The sequence below is a fragment of the Pollachius pollachius genome, assembly GCF_949987615.1.
Source record: "Pollachius pollachius genome assembly, chromosome: 17".
NCBI lineage: Eukaryota > Metazoa > Chordata > Actinopteri > Gadiformes > Gadidae > Pollachius > Pollachius pollachius.
Genome location: NC_136950.1, coordinates 14,524,546 through 14,544,965, shown reverse-complemented (window position 1 = coordinate 14,544,965; position 20,420 = coordinate 14,524,546). Strand labels below are relative to the sequence as shown.

Here is a 20,420-nt window from a genome sequence, read left to right as displayed (position 1 = left end):
TAAAATAGTCCTAACATGTCATATGAAAAGCAGGTGGATTTTCCCCCATAAAACATTTTGCATTTTTAGGTTAGTCCCATAATCATTGACCGTCCCAGGTAAAACTTGGGAATCAACCTGGGACAGCTACAGTGGGATGGGTACATTCCTAATGCTCCCTATTCATTGTCACTGTGTGACTAACACACATCATCACATGAACAAAAAATAAAAGGAGGCAGAGGGAGTGCCATTCATACTAGCAGCAAGCAGCTCAGCCAGCAAATTAGCAGCATGGTGATAGACTTCCAGAGTCATGTGACAGATTCCCTCCCTGGTTGCATACTATGGAAGACACAGAGTTAGAGTGTAGGACAGACGGACTGCCCATTCGAAATTAATATACAACGAATTACCGAGACTGTACCCTAATGTAACAGCAGTAGAAACTGGCTGCATCGGTCGATTGGGTCACGGTTGACTCTGACATTTAAAAATATCCAGAGTACGATTTATTGTTCTTTTAAGTGCAGTGATGACTGCTAAATTTGTATTAGATCCAGCAGGCAAATTCAATAGCTGCTTTATTATGCATCTTAATCTTACAGTATCTCATATCATACAATGTGCATATATTTATATATGGATATAAATACTTGCTCAAGCATATTTTCCCAGATTTGGTTGAATCACACATTTGATATTTATATTTGATCACATTTATCATCCATAGTTTTAACGTTAAATGGTTATTCTTTATACAGCCTTTATACCACACAAAGTAGGCCTAGTTGCTCATTTAAATTCTCCCCAGAATGTAAAAAAACTCTTCTTCTTATCTAGAACAGAAATTGTAGGGCAACTTGGTCAATGACCACTGAATAACCTCCAGAGTCTACTCTCTGGAGAAGTAGTGAATGTTGTTTGAAAATCATTGCAGTAATTGCAGTTGTGCCATCCAATATCTAAGGAGGCATATGGTGGGACTTCCCATTGGACCTCCTGAAGCTTGTCACTTTTAACCCAGAGCCCGGCCCGCCCGCTGTTCCTGTCAGTTTCCCATACGATAAATGGCCAAACATTCGGTTATGCATTTCAATAATGATTTTGGGACCATGCATGTGGGAATCATTCTAACTCAACTATTATCCGCGAGAAAGCTAGTAGGCTTACTGGAATGGTTTCGTTTCACGTCAATTTGGTTGTCCGGGCCACAAGTCCTGCTTGTGCATTCCAACATTATCTTGAACACACAGGCCAGGCAAACTCTGACTCTCCCATAAAGCAATGGGGAGTGATTGTGAATCAGATGGCAACTGGTTTCATGTTGAGCACATCCCAGTTTGTCTTCTTTGAATGTGCAGGGTAGTCTATGATAAATACTAGTATATTCAGGGTTAGGCTCTGTCTGGAACTATTACGGGTGTTGTTTCTAGCATGAGGCCTTTCAGAAAATAAATAAACAGGTATTTTCGGTTTGTCATTGTTTAAAGGCTGGATTTTTGGGATCTCAAATATCATAAAAAGTAAGATTGTGTTACCTTTTGAAGTTTTTTTTACTATTACTTACTAAGTTACTATGCGTTATATATGTTGCATCTCTAATGCCATGTGAAATGGTACGGTAATGAAATAAAACCTGAATAACCCCAGAACAAATCGGCTAATAAATCCCCATAATTATTTAACCAACATTCATTCTTGGCCACTTTACCTTGTTAAGACAAAAATAATTGCTTTGCCGTTCAGTCTGACTTTGCGTGTGCTTTGTCTTTGTTTTATGACAATGGATTGTTCTTCTCATTCTGTCCCCCAGTATAATCTAACAACAGTAATGAATTAACTTTGATTCCTTAGTGCATAAAGATTAAATCCACAAGCTGTGTTTCCATTGCTTGAGTTAGGTCTCAGGTAATACTACCCCTGCTGTGCAAACGCTGGCGTGGTCACCTTGGTTACAATTTGCATAGCGTGTCACTTGTGTGTGTGTGTGTGTGCGCAGTAATATCGTAATATAATGCCAGAGGAGTGGGGTGAAATTCCAGAGAAACGCCCCTCTCATGACCACGATCCAGTCCTCCGTCGACTGCTAAACACACACACACACACACACACACACACACACACACACACACACACACATTACAATTGCACCTGCAACAACAACACCTCGATTAATCGCCTTATGCATTTAAATACAATAGAAAAGCACACATCGGAAATTGCAATACCTTTTGTGTCAACTAGACTTGATTATAGCCTACATATACAGCGGTGAGGTTGTGGTAGGTAGGGATGTAAAACAATAGGCACAGAGGCACAGAAATCTCATGCGGCCCTAAATCTAGCACCCAAGTGCACCCAGTTTGAAACGCCAAACCATGTTTCCAGATGAACAGTAGCAAGCCGATGAGCCTGACGTCGAGGTGGCCACCGTGCCATCATCATGTATCACTTACTCAGGGGTCCACCGGGTCCCAGTCCCTGGTCTTTGGAGGCGGGTGGAGTGCCGCTCTGTCGCTCGAAGTTGCCAGGGTTTGAAAAATAATCCCTGAGCCTCGGGAGCTCTCTTCCGGCTTCTAACATTTCAGTGTGGAGCTCCAGGGCTGTCAGGATGTATTGGTCACGTAAAAGCTGTGCGGCTATGGCATCAATGGACACCCGTGTGTCCCCGGTGCCGCCTGTCATCGCGGCGGTGGCTGCGGCCGATACGGAGAGCCCCTCGGCGCTAGGGCTGGTTCTGTTGCTAGACAGCAGCAGGGTCGGCGGCTCGGCGTCTACAGGTGTAGCAAATGGGTTGCCTGGAGGCCCCGGGCTTGCACCTCCGTTCGGGCTCCTCTGTGTGTCCGTGGTTTCATTGGGTCGCCGTTCAGCCTCTTCCTCTGAGTCGCTGAGGTTAAACGGGTTGACGCTACCCGCCGCCATTATTGCACTATCGAGATGTATGTTTTTTTTTGCAGCCCCCCCAGTACAGCTAATAATCTGACTCCTTCCTGACTGTACGGACTAGCTAGCAGGATGGCTAGCGTTGACAGGGGAGAGACGGAATGTGAGTGGTCGAGATGGAGAACCTCATCCCAAAGCCCGCCTCTTGAGAACAATGCCAGGGTTTGATAGGATGCTGGAGAGACGGAAAGAAAACAGGGAAGGTCATATTCGACAGCTGATAGAGCTACACAATACACGCGCTTTTTTAGTGACAATTATTTTTCTTTTGAAAACAGTTCACAGTCAATCATTGAAAAAACAAACATTTTTATCATATATTTTTATCAATGGTGTTCGTAGCTATTCAGGAATCTAACATTGGAACTACAATGCCCAGCGTGCAGCGGGGGGAAAAGCAGTCAACGCCGAGCATGACACTCACAACAAGGAAGTGGATACTTGCAGTGTCTGACTTTGTTGCTCTAATCTTCTTAGAAGACAGCAGGACAGGTTTTGCTTAAGTACGTAGGTAGGAGCCTTTTGCTATTTCGGATGTCACTGGGTTTATACTTGGCTCGTGAATTTGATTTGATTATTAACTAAACTATCAGCCTATGAGATGGAGCCACTGACAAGGGTTTCTATTGGAAAAGAATATACTTGAATCGCGCTTCATTCATTCGGGATGAGATAGTAACACCAAATATTAGAGTTCTCCACTAAAGACGGATTTGGAAAAAGGTAAGGATGTGACATAGTAACACGAATTGTATACTATTTATACGATTAGAATAGATTAAACATTTTTGAAACGATCAGATTTATGTGTAGTATGTTTTCTCTCTCTTCCCCCCCCCCTCCCCCCACAATAATATATAGGCCTATATATATATATTTTGGTTTTGTTTCTGTTTGGCCAGGTCGGCTCTTAAGTCAATGAGGGTAAAGGGTCAGAGGTTTGGGCAACTGTGGCAACCACCTGTGCACGTGCCTGTCACTACACATAAACGGCATGTTCTGAATCTGGGTTAATCCTCTTTTCCCTTCTCTCAAAATGCACCGTTCATCCTCTTCCTCTGCTTCGCATTCATGCATTCATTCAAATAGCAATTTCAAGTCCATGGCACTTTTGGCTCATAAAATAAAGCATTGCATATAACTGTTCTTTTCTTCCACTATCACCACCGTCCATCCCGCCCCATCTCCCAGGACAGCAGGTGCTCCTGACCACATCACCCTCCGTTCACCATGCGGGTGGTCACCTTCTTTCTGGTGGGGCTGGCGGTCCATGTGGTCTTCTTCCTGTCCATCTTTGACATTTACTTCACCTCTCCGCTGGTGCACGGCATGACGCCCCAGACGGTCTCGCTGGCGCCCCCTGCCTCCAGGATCGTGCTACTTGTGGCCGACGGTCTCAGGGCGGACAGCCTCTTCTCTCTGCTCCCCAACGGTTCTTCCAGAGCGCCCTACCTCAGGTGAGGATCCCCCAACCTGAGATATATGAATGAATTCCAGGAATTGAGGCCAGGGTTGATGAAGGGGCTGAAGGTTTTCAAACTCTGGGTCATTTTTCCGGCCAATATATCAAAAGGCGGCTATCAACAAAACATACTATCGGATAAAGGATGTTAAAATAAGATACCGTTTTCTTTATGATTCCCAAATTAGACTTTAGGGTTTAAGATTCAGCCCTCAACAGATCAACATTATCTATTAAGATTATCATATGATAGTGCATATTGGGACTGACGTACGTTAAATTGTCATTCATGAAGTTTATATAAACTATAACATAAGGTCCTAGATTCAACATCCTTGTGTATGTGTTCACTCAACTGTCCTTGCCTAAATGGGTGCTAGTGACGTAAAATTGGTACACATAGCAGGTGTTTAAATACTATCTATATTCACATGCATCTGATGCTGTATTTGAGTCCCTGCTGTATTACACCTACGTGATCATATTTGTACGTTCCTTATGTGTCCATAACAGAAGTGTGATGGAGGACCGGGGAACCTGGGGTGTGTCCCACACCCACGTGCCCACCGAGTCCCGGCCAGGGCATGTGGCTCTCATCGCTGGCTTCTACGAGGACGTGAGCGCCGTCGCTAAGGGTGGGTTCACGCGAGAGTGGGTCTATGTTGATAAGATGGAGCACGGATTAGCATCGTGGGTGTGTAAGATGACGTTTAAGATGTTTGTCGTGTTTCATACCATCATTCGTATGGTTGTGTGTGTACCTGTGTGTATGCATGTCTGAAGATTAGATTAGATAAGAAAATGTTATTGTTTTTACGGTCGTCTATGATGGACATAAAGACATAGATCATAAAACAATTTACATCAACCGGATAGCACAAAAGTGCAATCGATTATGTGAATTATTTAGATAATCATTTTTATATATTTTATATATTTTTGCATGCTAATTGTCGTGGAGATAAAGGAGATCTTGAAAGTTGACCCCCAAAATTTAAATCTACAAACTTTAGAAATTAGCTAAGACACTGTAAAATATATTGCGAACTGAACTACAATGTGAAAGAGGGAAAAACACTGCTTCTCTGCTTGCTGTAAAGTAATTGGCATGATGGAGTGAACGCAACTCTGTCTCTCTAGGGCTCTGCCCCTGGTATAACCAATGTGATTGTGTGTTTGTAGGCTGGAAGGAGAATCCTGTGGAGTTTGACTCAGTCTTCAATGAGAGCAGACACACCTGGAGCTGGGGCAGCCCGGATATCCTGCCAATGTTTGCTAAAGGTACACATGCATTGCGCACACACACACACGCAAACACACACACACACGCACACATGCACATGCATATGCTGCCCCCCACCAAAACAGTCCATTGTCCACAGATACAACCTCCATGTTCCATAGCCTTGTTTCGTTTGGTACACATGGATAAATAAGATGATTAAAAATACTGATGAAAAGATGATCTCAGGGTACCAATACATTGAGACGAGCAGAAGAGGAGTTGCATGCCATGTCAAATAATTCAAAAGTTTTTTTAGAGCATTCACCTCTCCACCAACTGACGGGGCTATTCTTAACCTGTCCTTCCTGCCTCCCTGCTCCCCTGCTGTCCTGCTGACTGCGCTCCGGTCTCACCCGGCCGACCCCCCCCTACTCCTGGGTCCGCCAGGTGCCAGCGGCGATCACGTGTACACCCACACCTACCCAGCTGCGGAGGAGGACTTCGCCTCCACCGATGCCTCCCGACTCGACACCTGGGTGTTCACGCAAGTCAAGGTAAACGCCATCTCCCTGTTTAAAGATAGCTAGCTATAGAGATGGAACTTTATGAAGCAAGCAGGGGGAGGGAATTGGGACGCTACAGCAGCAGGAAGTAAGACAGACAACATTGAGATAAAAGATAAAATAGTGGAAAATAGGGTACAAAAAGACATAGTATAGTATATAGTTAAAGATATATCATTGTAATGAACAATAAACACAAAGAATCAACAAAGAATCAAACAAATGAGATTTATTGTCAAAAGTCACATGAACTTTAATGCTTTTAAAAAAAAAGTAATGTTCTCCTCCTTCAGGCGTTTTTCCAGTCGGCCAGGTCCAACTCCAGCCTGAAGGACATTCTGCAGGAGGATCAGAACGTCTTCTTCCTCCACCTGCTGGGCATCGACACCAACGGCCACGCCCACAGGCCCCAGTCACGGTGAGTAGGAGACCCCTGGGAATGTGGCCTAAGCCACAGATGGATCTGCTTTAGATTTAGTTGTGGTTTAGGTTGGTTTTCTTTTCCACTTTCATATATTTCACTGAGTTGTATGGTTCAGAATGTGATTCTGATGTGTTGCCGATACAAGGTATTTGTCTTGGTTTTGGTGCAAAGATAAATTAGAGACAAATCCAAAAACTGTACCATCATTGGAAATGAAGATATTAAATCAATCGAATTAAATCATCATCAATCAATAAATCAATTACGAATATACGTGGACTCAAATAATTTAGTTTTTTTTAATAAAGAGATAAATTATCAAACGTGACTGTCACACATTAGCAAGCTATGTTTGGTAGCTTAATCTTGTTTTCCACCCAAATCTGATATTGCACCAGCCTCCTCCTGAATCAGTGGATCTTTGTGTTGTTCTGTGTGGCTGTGTCGCCGGGCCCAGGGAGTATCAGGAGAACATAGGACTGGTGGACTCCGGTGTAGAAGAACTGGTCTCTGTCATAGAGGACTTCTACCATCACGACGGCAGGACCGCCTACGTGTTCACCTCGGATCATGGAATGACCAACTGGGGTGAGAAAGACCCAGCACTTCAATGCCTGTCAATTGTATTGAATAAGTATTTTTTATTTAATTGAAAACATGATTATAATATTCTTATGATGAAATTAGCATGGGATTATAAAGATAAAACGGATTTCACATGGTCTTTCCGGATTTTCATAACAATGTTTGTGTTTTGTAGTTATGGATGTGGTCACTTTTCAAATTGTGTGTGTGTGTGTGTGTGTGTTTGTGTGCGTGTGTCTGTGTGCACATCTAGGTTCCCACGGTGCAGGCCATGCCTCTGAGACCCTCACCCCTCTGGTGGCGTGGGGAGCGGGGGTCCAGGTCTCACAGAGACCATTAGAGCCCCAGCAGTACACCGATGGATACCAGCAAGGTACCAGCCCAACACTTTATCTCATGCTGAATCTAGAAACCTCTGACAAGGCTGGGCTGCACTGCACTGAATCGTTGGATGGACTGTATAATACAATTTCCATTTATCACAAGTTATCACCTTTTTAATATATGTGGATCTGTTTTTGTTATTGACAAAGATTGGCATCTCGAGAAGTTCCGCAGGGTTGATGTCAATCAGGTGAGCAACCACTCTCTGGCGCTTTTTGATGATGTCTGATACAATAAAAATTGCCCGTATGATAAAATCAATAATCAAACGATTTTTCTATCATGTCCTTGTAGGCTGACATTGCACCACTCATGGCGTCACTGATTGGAGTACCGTTTCCCCTCAACTCTGTGGTTAGTATAAAGTCACTATCTTCTAATTTGTTTAAAAAAACATAATGTGTACTGCACTGCATATTACCAAATGTTATGTGCATCCCTGAATTACTGTTCAAGCCAGCATTTCAAGTTCTAAACATACCCGGTGACAAATGCTTTAGACAACCACATGTGCATATAGAGCTATCCCAAGTTATCCAAACCTATTTATTTTCCATACAAAGTAAACAAAATAGTCATGCCTTTTATTCCCAGAAAACACTGGCACGTTTCCAAAAGTGGCCTGCAGTGGCCATCGAAGTACACCGTCAAATATAAAATATAGAGCTGAAGCTGGTACCCAAGGGAGGAGCATTAGAATAATGTGTCCATTGTCCCTCCAGGGTATGCTGCCTCTGTTGTACCTGGACAACAGCGGTCGATTCAAGGCAGAGAGCATGTACACCAACGCCATGCAGATGCTGGAACAATTCAAGGTACAACAGTATGAGTGCATACTGTTTGAAGAAAAAACACATCCGGTCACAACTAGTGCAGTGGTTTTGCGTTAGCTGACTCCCTATCTAGGTCAAATATAGGCTATTTCATGTTTTATTTCTGCATGCCTATTGACTTATATGGTTAACTGGTACCTGCTGATTAAGTGTTGATGCGACACACCTGTCCCCTGCTTATTGAAAGTGATTGAAGGGGCGTGTACAGGGAAGCCGGCAGCCCCGCCCCCAGAATGTTAAGAACCTGAAAACCTGCATTCTTTCAAAGGTGGAATCAGGGGGTTAGGTCCTCCTTTGATATACAGAATACTGTAAATGGAATGACAGCAGACATCAATGCAAGCATAAGTCATGCATAAGGGGGATAAAGAATAGATGTGCACTGATAATTCCTTTATTTTATAAAATCTGACAAATGTGTTCAAATCTTTCTCCAGGTGAAAATGGCTCAAAGAAAGGAGACCACATTGTCTTTCCTTTTCACTCCATTTCAGTAAGTATATTCTTCACCTTATTCTCAAGGCTTTACACCTTTTTTAAAATGTTGCATGAAAACTGTGGACTCCTTCACTTTGAGGCACATAAAATATTAGATAGAATGCTACTATGACAGTTATGTGGTTTTAGTTTTTCTTGTCTCCCCCAGGCAGCTGAGTGAGACACATCAAGTAGAGCTTATCAGACAGATCAAAATACTGATTCAGCTGGAGAAATATGAGGACGCAGTGAGTTATTTGTTGAAGAAAATACAATAAAAAAACAAATTGTTTTATAATAATAGAAAAGGGACATCTTTACGTTTCCTCAGGTCTATCATTAGACATATAGGCTGAAAACTGTCTCATAAATGAAATATGTTGAACCCTCTTCTCAGATCAAGCTGTGCAAGTCTTTGATAACCGAAGCCCTGGAGGGCCTTGTCTATTACCACACCTACGACAGGTTCTTCCTCGGCTGCAGTGTGGTGCTGGGATTTGTAGGCTGGACCTCATATGTAGTCCTACTGATCCTCAAGACACACGCTAGCCTGAGGAGGCCACCAGGCCTCGCAAACATGGTACACACACACACACACACACACACACACACACACACACACACACACACACACACACACACACACACACACACACACACACACACACACACACATACAAACACACAAACGCACGCACACCCTCAATCAAATAATGTACTTGGCCAGCTGCATGCTGTTTATTTGCTTAATTTGTGCGCGTGTGTGTTTGCGTGTGTGTGTGTGTGTGTAGATTCCGAGCCAGACCCTAACGAGGCTGTGTGTGTGCGTCACCGTGGTGATTTCAGTGTTCCTGGTGATCCAAAAGAGTCCCCTGACATACTACATCTACTGTCTGCTGCCAGTCCCCATTTGGTACTCAGTCCTCAGAGAGTGAGTAAAAAACGCACACACACACACACACACACACACACACACAAATTAGCATACAAGCGATATGAAGTGTGTATTACCCACACACACACTAATACATTTTCATTGCAAATTTTCAAAAGATCAAAGCAACAACAAAAGACTTCGTCCAGTCAGGCTTTCGGCGTGATGTAAATGAGATGAAGCGTTTCATCCATTCACACCTCACTGCCTCCTCTCCTGGCTCAATGGGTGAAATTAGATTTCTCCATCAGAATTGTTTTGTTCTGTTTTCAGGAGTGGAGCTCTGATGGATCTGGTTCGCTCTGCACCCTCTCTGCCTCTGTGGAAGTGTCTGGGCTACTTTTTGCTGATCACCTTTGGCATTGAGCTACTGGTAAGGACACAGCTGTGCTACAACAAGGCTTCATCTTTAAGACATCCCACAGGAAAACTAGATAAATATATGGATCATTTCTTGTGTTTTTATTCAAACGTTATGGCCTGAGCTGGGATTTATTAGCTTATTGATAGCTTGAACTTGTTATTTTTAAGGTAAGGATTTCCTCTGCTTTTGGTCCCATAGATTTAAAGTGTTGTCCTTGCTGCCCCCAGGTGGTGAGTTTCTTCCATCGCGCTATGCTTACGGTGGGTCTGGCAGCGCTCTCTCTCTGGCCAATCCTGACAGGACTCTACAGCCAGGCGAAGGTAAAGCAATACACGTTCGTCATTTTTTCAAGCAGTCAAACAATTAATTTTTGATAACAAGTAAAACCAAATAAAAATGACAAATTCTGAGGATTAATTTGAACTTCAATATTAAAATGTGTCCCTTCTGTCGTCATATTCGAGTTGAAATCTATAGTGATATTTTCTCAAAGTTATTGCAAACAAGACCTATAAAATATTTTTTTCATAAAAATGTATTTGCACTTTTAACACATTATAATTTAATATAATATATTTCATATAACTTGTCTCCAAAAAGGAAGCTAGTTATAATATTATAAAGGCTAGCTACACTAAATTCATACACTGCCTTATTTTTCTTCTACTCTCACTATTTAAGATGTACTATTTATTTATTTTAGCTAATCGCCCCTGTGCAATTCATGATGGCCTACCACAAATTATCCCTACGTTTTAATTTCTTAAAATATTCTTGTTTTTTTATTCCCAGATTTAAATTATTCCCAATGTCTTTTCTGTAATCATCTACGACGTTTAGAGTGACTCTAAAGTAAGGCCCAAAACGCCAGTTCTAAAGAGCTTGATAGTATGACCAGTCCTGACTAACCATAACTAGTCCTTCTGTGTGGTTCTAGTTCCGTTCAGTGAGCTGGACGCTAGGCTGTGTCTGTCTGTCCACCTTCCCCCTCATGCCGGTGGTGGGCAGGGAGGCCAACGTGCACTTCGTGTGAGTTAACCCACCGCGATCACTTCCTGTCTCTCACTTCCTGTCTATCACTTCCATCCATTGTCTACATATTTCGACCTAACCCACGTTTTTACTTTTGTTTTCAGCACTTGCGCAGGCGTGCTCACACTCTTCACCTCGGCCTGCTACCTGTGGTCGGCACGGCGACGGGTCCCGCTGCACCTCAGTGACAAACAGCAGTTCTACGCCCAGGTAGGACTGTGTGTGTACATATGTATGTGTTATCTGAAGTGTGTTCTTACCACCACGTCGGTAAACACCTGATCCTGATTGGTCATTATTCTTCAGTAACGGGACACCTCTGCCTTTCTAACGGTTCCAAATCAAAACTCGACGATTCTGACATTAAAAGCAACAGTCCAATACTATCAACCAGATGTTTCCTTGACAACACAAAAACATCAAGTGGGCCAACCAGGCAGAGCTCAAAAGAATTGCGAGAGAATGTTGAAATTGTCGCTGATTTTAAATTGTTTAAAAAAAAAAAAGCCCAAAATGTTATAGAAAACACAGTTACTTATATCAAATCAGCATCTTTTTTTTTATAGTGGTACACCCAAAATATTGCCGAAAATAATATATATACATTAACTTCACACAACGGGACATCCTCTCTTGGTTTTTTCTGTCCATGCTTGACTCTGATCTCTGGTCCTAGATGTTCCAAGTGGCCGTGTGTGCGTACGTTCCCGCGCTCACACACAGCAGCCTGGAGCAGAAACAAGGCCTGCCACTCATCAACCAGATCATCAGCTGGACCACGCTAGGTAGTTCTGCTCTGAAACTAATGTTGCCGGAAATAAGTCAGCCCGCCTTCACCCAAACCTCTGAGAACATGCTGTTGCTGGCCCTAGTTTCTCCAACTCTCAATCCGACAATTCTCTTCCTGCCACATCTCAACCCTCAATCATTTAGAGTAAGACCTCTCCTTTGACACGTTAACACACCGGGCGAGCGCATTGAGTTTAAGCTTTCAGACAGTTCTAATAACAATCGTAGCCTGTCAGTGGCAAACACAAACCCTTCTCCTGCACCTCATCCTTCTGACCTTTGACCTCCGGCCCTCCCTGTTCGCAGCCTCCTCCATGGTGGTGCCCCTGCTGAGCTCCACCCGTCTCTTCCACCGCCTGCTCAGTGTGTTTCTCTCCCTCAGCGCCACCTTCCTGCTGCTCAGCACGGGGTGAGATTCGCTCACTCACTCACTCGCTCACTCACTCACTCACTCACTCACTCACTCACTCACTCACTCACTCACACAGCAATATGACCTCAACTCATGCATCCTCACAAAATGTCGCTGTATGTTGCTAAGTATGAATAGGAACAATAATTGAGATTCGGAGAGTGAGTATTGAGGATTATCAGTGTGTGTGTGTGTTGTTGTTGTTGTGTTCACAGGTCGGAGGCCCTGTTTCCTCCTATGCTGTCCTGGCTGATGTTTGTGTGGATCAACATGGAACAGGAGGCCATGCAGGCTCAGGGCACCTCCTGCCGACAGGAGGTGGGAGCTCAGTTTACACCGCTCGGGTCAAATACTGATTCTGTATACTGTCGAATACAGAATCTAGAGACACCCAAGTCTACTGATCAAGACGTTGCCGGTTCAACGAGGACAATGGTTCGGTTGTGTAACACAAAAGAGGAAGAAACAAGCAAAGCTTTGATATGACTGGTTTTCAGTGGTTTTTATGTGAGAAGGAAGGAAAGCTGGAGAAATGCCAGATATGATCCTTCACGATGATGTAATCTGAGAGTACTGCTCACTGCTGTCGTTCTTCGGCAGCTTTCCACGATGGACTTCGCAGACAACATCGACATCACCCGGATACGGCAACTGAAGTTGGATGACATCAGAAGATCATATTTCTTTGTATCCTTATTCATATTATTTACCGTCGCAATTATTTATAAAAAGAGGCAAAATAAGACAAATTTAAAGAATCGTTGACATGGTTTGATCAAAATATCCAAAGGAGTTATTATTTAACCTTACATCTGTTCCTCAGGTGTTCTTCATAATTACTGCTTTCTTTGGCACCGGAAATATAGCTTCAATTAACAGGTGCGTTCTTGTGTATTTACAGGTGTGTGTCATGCTGTGTGTGTGTGTGTGTGTGTGTGTGTGTGTGTGTGTGTGTGTGTGTGTGTGTGTTGTAGGTTTATTGTTCTGGTTTAAGGTATACTCTTTGTGGGAGTGCGTGCATTTCAAAGTATATGTTTGTGTTTTTAAGTAAATTGTGTGTGTGTGTGTGTGGGAATGTTTGAAGTGGAGAGCAGTTGTGTTCTTGAAAGTGTGAGTGGTTAGGTCTTTACACACTATAAAGACCTGTGGCCTGAGACCACCCCGATCTCGCTAGTTTGCATTCCGATTCTCTCTGCAGATCAGTCTGACTCAATCCCATTCAAAGCCTTTCCCAAAAACATAAAACTCCTTCAGTATCTTTTTGCTTTACCTCCAAACGACACGAGCATCGATCTTATTGGCTGGAGTTTTGAAAGACATAAAGGCTGCGGCCATATATGGAAAATCAATTTCTTGCCAGTTAAGATCAGATGTGAAACGCCAAAGTGAATAGCTGGACGGCCTCACACAGCCTGTGTGTGACGCACAGTGATGCCAGTACTGGCCTCGGAACACTTTTTTCAGTAACGAGTAATCTAACGCGTTACTATTTCCAAACCAGCAATCAGATTAAAGTTACTGATCAAAGTCACTGTGCGTTACTATTTTTTTACTGGATCACCGATTTGCGTTGAGAGCGATGGAGTTGTGTGTGTGTCTGTGTGCCTGTGTGTCTGTCTGTTTGTCTGTCTGCCTGCCTGTTTGTGTTAGAGTGCGTGTGTGTGTGAAGCGTAAGTCTCCAAAGACTTCAATTTATCAGAGGCGAGTGTCGACCTTGACTCTCCAGAGTCCGCGCCACCAGTTTTTATTAGCGGCGGAATTAGTCGTGCGGTGCTGCGTGCGTGTGTGTGTGTGTGTGTGTGTGTGTGTGTGTGTGTGTTGTGCTGGAGCGACGGCAGCAGAGAGAGGGCGTGGGAGCCTCTACGTTATCGCCAGAGAACTAAACCCACGGGGAGGTCCAAGCAGCTCGAGCGCTAGAACGCGCTGTTTACGTCACGCACGTGGAGATGCGTCCGGTGATCGCCCTGTAAAGCGCGCAGTGATATTTTGTCTACGCATTAAAAGTTGGCGGAAGCGGTTGAAAGCCGTGTGTCAGTGTGTGCACCCAGGGCCGTAGCACCAAATTCTGGGCCCTGTATACAAGAGGTATTGATGCCCCCCCCCCCCCCCCCCCCAAATTCCCCCTACCAGCCCCCTGCGCAGAATTGTTGAGTGGGGGTGGTGGATAAACAATTGTTGCCAAGGGGGGGGTGGAAGAACAATTGTTGGTCTTGTCTCAGCTAAATGTAACTAATAAAGTAACTTGTGTTCTAACTTAGTTACTTTTAAAATCAAGTAATCAGTAAAGTAATTAAGTTACTATTTTAAGGAGTAACTAGTAATCAGTAATCAGATTACTTTTTCAAGGTAACTGTGGCAACACTGGTGACGCACATGAGTGACACATCTTTACGAGAAAACAGAATTTGCATCGGGTTCATCATGTACGATAACACGAAGATGATGCCACTCCCTTCCTCCACATGCACAGCTTTGACCCGGCGTCTGTGTACTGCTTCCTCACCGTCTTCAACCCCTTTATCATGGGCGGGCTGATGATGTGGAAGGTATTGTTAACGCACAACACACACACACATACACATGCACGTGCACTCACATCTATTCATACACACAACCCCAAGCTCTGTTTCATTTTAAGCCACATTCATTTTGTTTACTAACGGGGTTTTCCAAGCCCTATGCGATATAGTTGAAGGGCCCCGCTCTATATTTGTCCATGAACCAGCTCTTGCCTGTCATACAAATGTCCTTGTGATTATGACACAATACTGATCTAACTGTTTCTTATCGCAGGTCATCATTCCCTTTGTGATCGTCATGTGCACGTTTGAGACCATTCAGGTCACCACCCAGCTGTCGTCCAGGAGGTAAACCTGTCTCTTCTGTAACCCCAGACTGCGGAGTGTTTGAGTGCATCCATTGGGTGTTTTGATGTCAACTTTTCATCAATGACTCAACACACTGTGTTGGTTTCTCTGTTCTCTAGCTTGTTCCTCATCGTGCTGGTGATCTCTGACTTGATGGCTCTGGTAAGCCATTCCCCCTTGGCCAATAGTGTGTATGCCTGCCTGTCTCTCTGTCTGTCTCTGTTCGTCTGTGTGTGTGTGTGAGTCTGTGTGTTTTGATGTAACCTTTTGCATATAGAATGGGTGCTCCCAAACCCCTCCCTCCATGCATTGCTATTCAATGTTTTATAATGCCCTATATCTAATGCTCTATAATCTATTTTGATTATGTAATCAATATTGAATGGACTCTCTCTAACAACTTAAAGGCATATGAGCTGTACATTTTGTGTCAACCTGGTGAGGAGTTCTAGTCAACCAAACGTTTTTCGCTAATACCAGGGAGTTTCCCTGAATGTAGAGATGAATTGGGGGCAGATCTTAAATGGCGCTGTTGATGGCTAATTGTTCCAACCACATCCTCTCCTTTTCTCTCTAACCCCTCTTCCTTCCTCATCCCAACATACACCCCTTCCCTCCAGCACTTTTTCTTCCTGGTCCAGGACTATGGCAGCTGGTTGGACATCGGAACAAGGTAAATGAATGCTCTGTCCTATGTGTGATTTGCATTGGTTCTTCATAAAACTGAACACACACACACACACACACACACACACACACACACACACACACACACACACACACACACACACACACACACACACACACACACACACACCAGTCTCACTAGCCTGTGTCCCTGTGGCTTCCTCTTCTGTTGGTAGCATCAGCCACTATGTGATCGTGATGTCGATGACAATCTTCCTGATGCTGCTCAGTGTGGCAACGCACATCCTTACGTCGTGCCGGCTGACCGTATGGCGGCGACGAAAGAGCCACTTCCCCTGAAATGTGTGTGTGTGCGACCAGAGTGTATTGTTTGTGTTGTGTCATGAGGGTCAGTTAACAATAGGAAAATGACTAGTAAGACTCTAGTAAGACTAGATGTCCCTGTGGTTTAAGTGACTATGTATAGATTTGTTTTAACGATAGTATTCTCTAGAGGCTGTGGTGAGAAAAACTGGTCTTGGAATGACTAGGCATAATTGTACATTTGGGTGTTACTTGTTTTGTGGTCGACTGCCTGAGCTGCTTTTCTATGATTTTAAGGTAAAATGTTTTTAGTTTGTTTCCCCAGCTGACATAATATATTTTTTAATAAAGCCTAAAGAAAAGTAACTCGGCCGTTATTTTGTGTCCACTGAGGCTTGTCTGAAGTATTTTAGACAACCATGTTGCATGTAAAGTAAAATGGTTCGCATTACCCTTGCCGGAGAGTTTAACGGCCTGCACACAAGTGGTTGAATTGTACAGGTGCACACCTCTGGCAGATTGCAGGGTAATCTCATGCCAAATGTTTTTAGGACCAATTAAGGGAGCTCTGGATGCCCTATGAAGACCTACTCACAACCACTAGCATCCACCGTCTCTTGGCAGTTTATGAATAAATGTGTCACAATTTTTAACAGTAAAAAAAACTTACAAATATATTTATTGTTCAGCCTTCATAATCAAACAAAATAAGATTAATTTGTCAACTAAAGGAATTTATCACTTTTTAAATATATATATATATATATATATATATATATATATATATATATATATATACATACATACATACATACATACATACATACATACATACATACATACATACATACATATAAATTTGTGTTGGGAAGGTGAGACCCCTTGTTTCAAAATACTTTCTTGAATGTCACATGGGTTTTCTTTCACCACAGCTTCCTCAAATGATTGAAACACTTCCAAAAAAACATCATACTGCTTTGAATTTTCCCTCAGTCTACGGTTGGCCTCCTTTCACTGAATCATTTCATTGTTTAGGCTGTGGTATTATATATTTATTTATTTGCCTTCCACTCTCCAACCAGCCTATATATCGGTATGCTAGTGTTGGCTTACCCAACATATAGCCTATAATCAGTGATAGCCTGCTTCAAAGGCTATTGGCATCTTAAAGGGGTCAAATTATGCAATTCTTTTGGTTAATTTAATGGGGGATGCTTCTATAATAGGTTCACAGGCTTTAATGTTAATCATACACTTTATTATCACACTCTACATTGCTGCACAGCTGCTTTCACTCTTTGACAGAAACGCTTGGTTTGAGCATCTGTCTCTTTAAGCCCCCCTCGCCCGAAATGTCAAGTCGGCTATTATTGGTCAGCTGGCCCACTCTGTTATGATTGGTCAAACACTAAGCGCCTGTGTCGGAAATCTTACGGCCCTGAGTTTGAGCAGCTGTAAAAATGACGGTAAGGACGGCTTCGGTTCAACCGTACCCTTTTGAGCCAGGGTGTGAACCGAACCATGAATACAGGCCAAACAATCGGTTCAACCCGAAACACAAGCAGGACATTTCACCATGGTAAGTAGTTCTGTGGTAGCTATCTTGTATCTCAGCTGTAACGTTCTAACTTTTATTTCTGTTCATCACAGCCCGGCTAACGCCAGACCTCATCTCAATCTACATTGGGATGAGGTCTGGGAACCACACATTCAGAGTGGCAAAGTCACACCCCTTCCGGTAGAGCCCATGGGACCTATGGGATCAAAAAATATGAATGGGTTTCAATGGAGAGAAAGTATTTATTTTCTGGCCCCAGTCTTTATATGCCCTGGATTACACATATGTTGTTTGTGGATTTAAAATTATAACTTTTCAAGCAAAGAAAACTAAAAAAATTCGCGAAGAAGTTTGATAATGTTAGGTTTTGTGTGAGGTCGCTTTGTGAACTACAGCTGCTGCTCGACGCGAATGATATACGTCACCACCCGCACTTGGAACTCATGTCGGTCTCTCTGCTCCACTTTACGGCTTTTTCCAAGGGGAGGATAAAAGCATCGAAATAGGTGAAAATCATTATAAATCGGGGCATGTTGAGAGTTTCAGTTATGCCGATGGGGAGATTGTCGGTCTTGTCCACGCCAGTCGCAGAGAGCGTGACGTCACATACGAGACGTGTAGTCTTTCTCGTTGTGTTTTCTCTACAGCCTTTAACTGAACAATTGCACATTAAACGGTCAAACTCTTGACATGAAAAATTATCGTTTAAATCCTCGGAGGATCCATCGATGCATCCTTGAAATATCTCGGAATTCTCAAAAATAAAGGACGCGAAAAGGGCGCGAATTTCCGAGTGTTCTCAATATTGGAACAGCGTCCTTCACATTGGGAAACAGCCATAGTAACAGAGATTTGTAGCTTAGCAGACCTTTTACAAGGATAAAAATGCTATGCTAAAGTTTAGTAGGAAGAAAGGTCACAACAGGAAGCAGAAAAGGAACAACAAAATAAAGACACCACTGCGGTTTCAAGTGAGGCACGCAGTAGACCACAGAATGATTGGTGAAGGCGCACGCGCGATGGCTCATACTGTGCAACGCGCTGTAGTGCCCTGGTTGATTTCTTTAGAACAGGATAAATGTTGGAGGATGTTGGTCTCACATCGCAAAGCTCAAAAAAAGGAACCGGTTACACATGTCGTCGGCTGAATATCACAACACCCTAAGACATCCACGCGGTAAGTGCCGTTTTACTGCTCCCTCAACTCAGTGTGTTCCCCAATAGCCAATTTGCATGCTGACAATTCATTAAAACAAAAAACGTAAATACTTTATTTGGCATAAAGAATTGTTGGTGACTGTTAGTTATGTTTTTATTTTTTTTGTGTATTTTTACAGGAAACAGGGTAGGAAGTTTTTTCTTTACGTTTTCTTCTCGGTTTGTTCTTTCTTTAAGTTTTCACGTTCCAGCTTTGCTCTTCATCTATTTTCTCTGCGTCCTTTCTTTGATTGTTTTCACTATTTATCTGTTCTTACCTCCCCACCTCCCCAACCCACCCAACCACAGTCATGACTGCCCCGCTGTTGCAGAGCAACTCCTCTGCCAGCAGCAACACCACCGGCCAACACCACGAAGAAGCGTACCACAAGGTGCTGCTCTCCATCTACACGGTGGTGCTGCTCAGCGGCATCCTGTGCCTGGTTCTGACGATGCGCGTCCTGCAGTTTGCCAGCCACTCGCTGACCGCCATCGCCGTGCTCAACCTCGTCTTCGCCCATTTCCTCTTCCTGGTCACCCTGCCCTTCCGCATCTACTACTACGCCGTGGGCCGTTGGACCCTAGGTTTCGGCCTGTGCAAGACCGTCAGCAGCATGATCCACATCCACCTCTACATGTCCTTCGTCTGCTACGTGGTCATCCTGGTCACGCGGCTCCTGCTCTTCCACAAGCGGGCCAACCAGGTGGAGTTCCACCGGCGGATGCACGCGCTCCTCGGCAGCCTGGCCATCTGGGTGCTGGTGTTGGTGGTCCTGCCCTGCGTCATCTACTTCAACTACGGCAACAAGGGCCATACTGGGAACGCCACCAGCGAGACGTGCTTCAAGTTCGGCGACCAGATCGAGGCCGGCGCCAAGGCCCTCAACTATGTGGGCGGCTCGGTGGTCATCGCCGTGTCCGTGGTGCTGACCGGCCTGCAGGCTCACGTGCTGCTGGTGCTCTACCGGGTATACGGGCGCGCCTGCCTCAACCAGCAGGTGTTTGCCGCGCAGCTGAAGAGCCTGTGTTTCGCCCTGGTTATGATGGTGTGTTTCGTGCCCTACCACATGTTCCGGATGTATTACATCTCCCACCTGCAAAGCCAGCACATCAACGAGGTATTCCTGAGCGTCACTACGCTCAACTGCCTGGACATGCTCACCTTCTTGGGGAAGGGCACGTGGTTGCGGTGCTGTAGGTGATGTGGGGGGGGGGGGGGGGGGGGGTGTGCGTGTGCATGAGAGTGAGTGTGGGTGAGAGAGAATCAGAGGAAAAGACAGTTTTGAGAAATAAAAGGATGTGGCCTGAATTAAGGAAGAAAGATATTGTTTTCTTTGAGAGAGAGAGTGAGAAAGAGAGATACTTGTGTCTCGTCTTTTTTCTCTTAACCAGTGTTTTACTCAACCGGTGTGCTGTAACATTGGTTGGAGTTGCTTTA

The 20,420-nt window shown here is 44.0% G+C and overlaps 3 protein-coding genes across 16 annotated transcripts in view; 2 read left to right on the top strand and 1 right to left on the bottom strand.

Moving 5' to 3' along the window:
- Window positions 1–2,988, bottom strand: part of relch (RAB11 binding and LisH domain, coiled-coil and HEAT repeat containing) — a 38,275-nt gene extending 35,287 nt beyond the window's left edge. For all 14 annotated transcript variants that reach the window (XR_013812566.1, XM_079754410.1, XM_079754415.1 and 11 more), the window contains exon 1: window positions 2,439–2,988. Coding sequence is in view for 13 of the 14 variants with exons in the window: in XM_079754410.1 (XP_079610536.1) it covers window positions 2,439–2,904 (466 nt within the window). In the remaining variant the exon portion in view is untranslated. The remainder of the gene's footprint in view (window positions 1–2,438) is intronic.
- A 376-nt stretch (window positions 2,989–3,364) lies between these two features.
- Window positions 3,365–16,746, top strand: pign (phosphatidylinositol glycan anchor biosynthesis, class N). The gene is made up of 29 exons (XM_079755166.1): window positions 3,365–3,648; window positions 4,117–4,382; window positions 4,901–5,022; window positions 5,570–5,668; window positions 6,060–6,166; window positions 6,469–6,593; window positions 7,057–7,187; window positions 7,438–7,557; window positions 7,718–7,758; window positions 7,863–7,922; window positions 8,291–8,383; window positions 8,839–8,894; window positions 9,048–9,126; window positions 9,276–9,458; window positions 9,670–9,809; window positions 10,086–10,185; window positions 10,404–10,496; window positions 11,114–11,205; window positions 11,313–11,418; window positions 11,885–11,993; window positions 12,304–12,406; window positions 12,625–12,727; window positions 13,010–13,096; window positions 13,233–13,288; window positions 14,880–14,955; window positions 15,203–15,276; window positions 15,396–15,438; window positions 15,897–15,949; window positions 16,140–16,746. Exons 2-29 carry the CDS (start codon window positions 4,156–4,158, stop codon window positions 16,261–16,263), a joined length of 2,802 nt encoding a protein of 933 aa, XP_079611292.1. The 5' UTR covers window positions 3,365–3,648; window positions 4,117–4,155; the 3' UTR covers window positions 16,264–16,746.
- Window positions 16,747–18,858: 2,112 nt separating this feature from the next.
- gpr141 (G protein-coupled receptor 141) lies at window positions 18,859–20,184 on the top strand (the record flags this gene model as incomplete). Its single annotated transcript, XM_079754628.1, has 2 exons — window positions 18,859–18,962; window positions 19,292–20,184. Exons 1-2 carry the CDS (start codon window positions 18,920–18,922, stop codon window positions 20,182–20,184), a joined length of 936 nt encoding a protein of 311 aa, XP_079610754.1. The 5' UTR covers window positions 18,859–18,919.
- Between the last annotated feature and the right edge of the window lie 236 nt (window positions 20,185–20,420).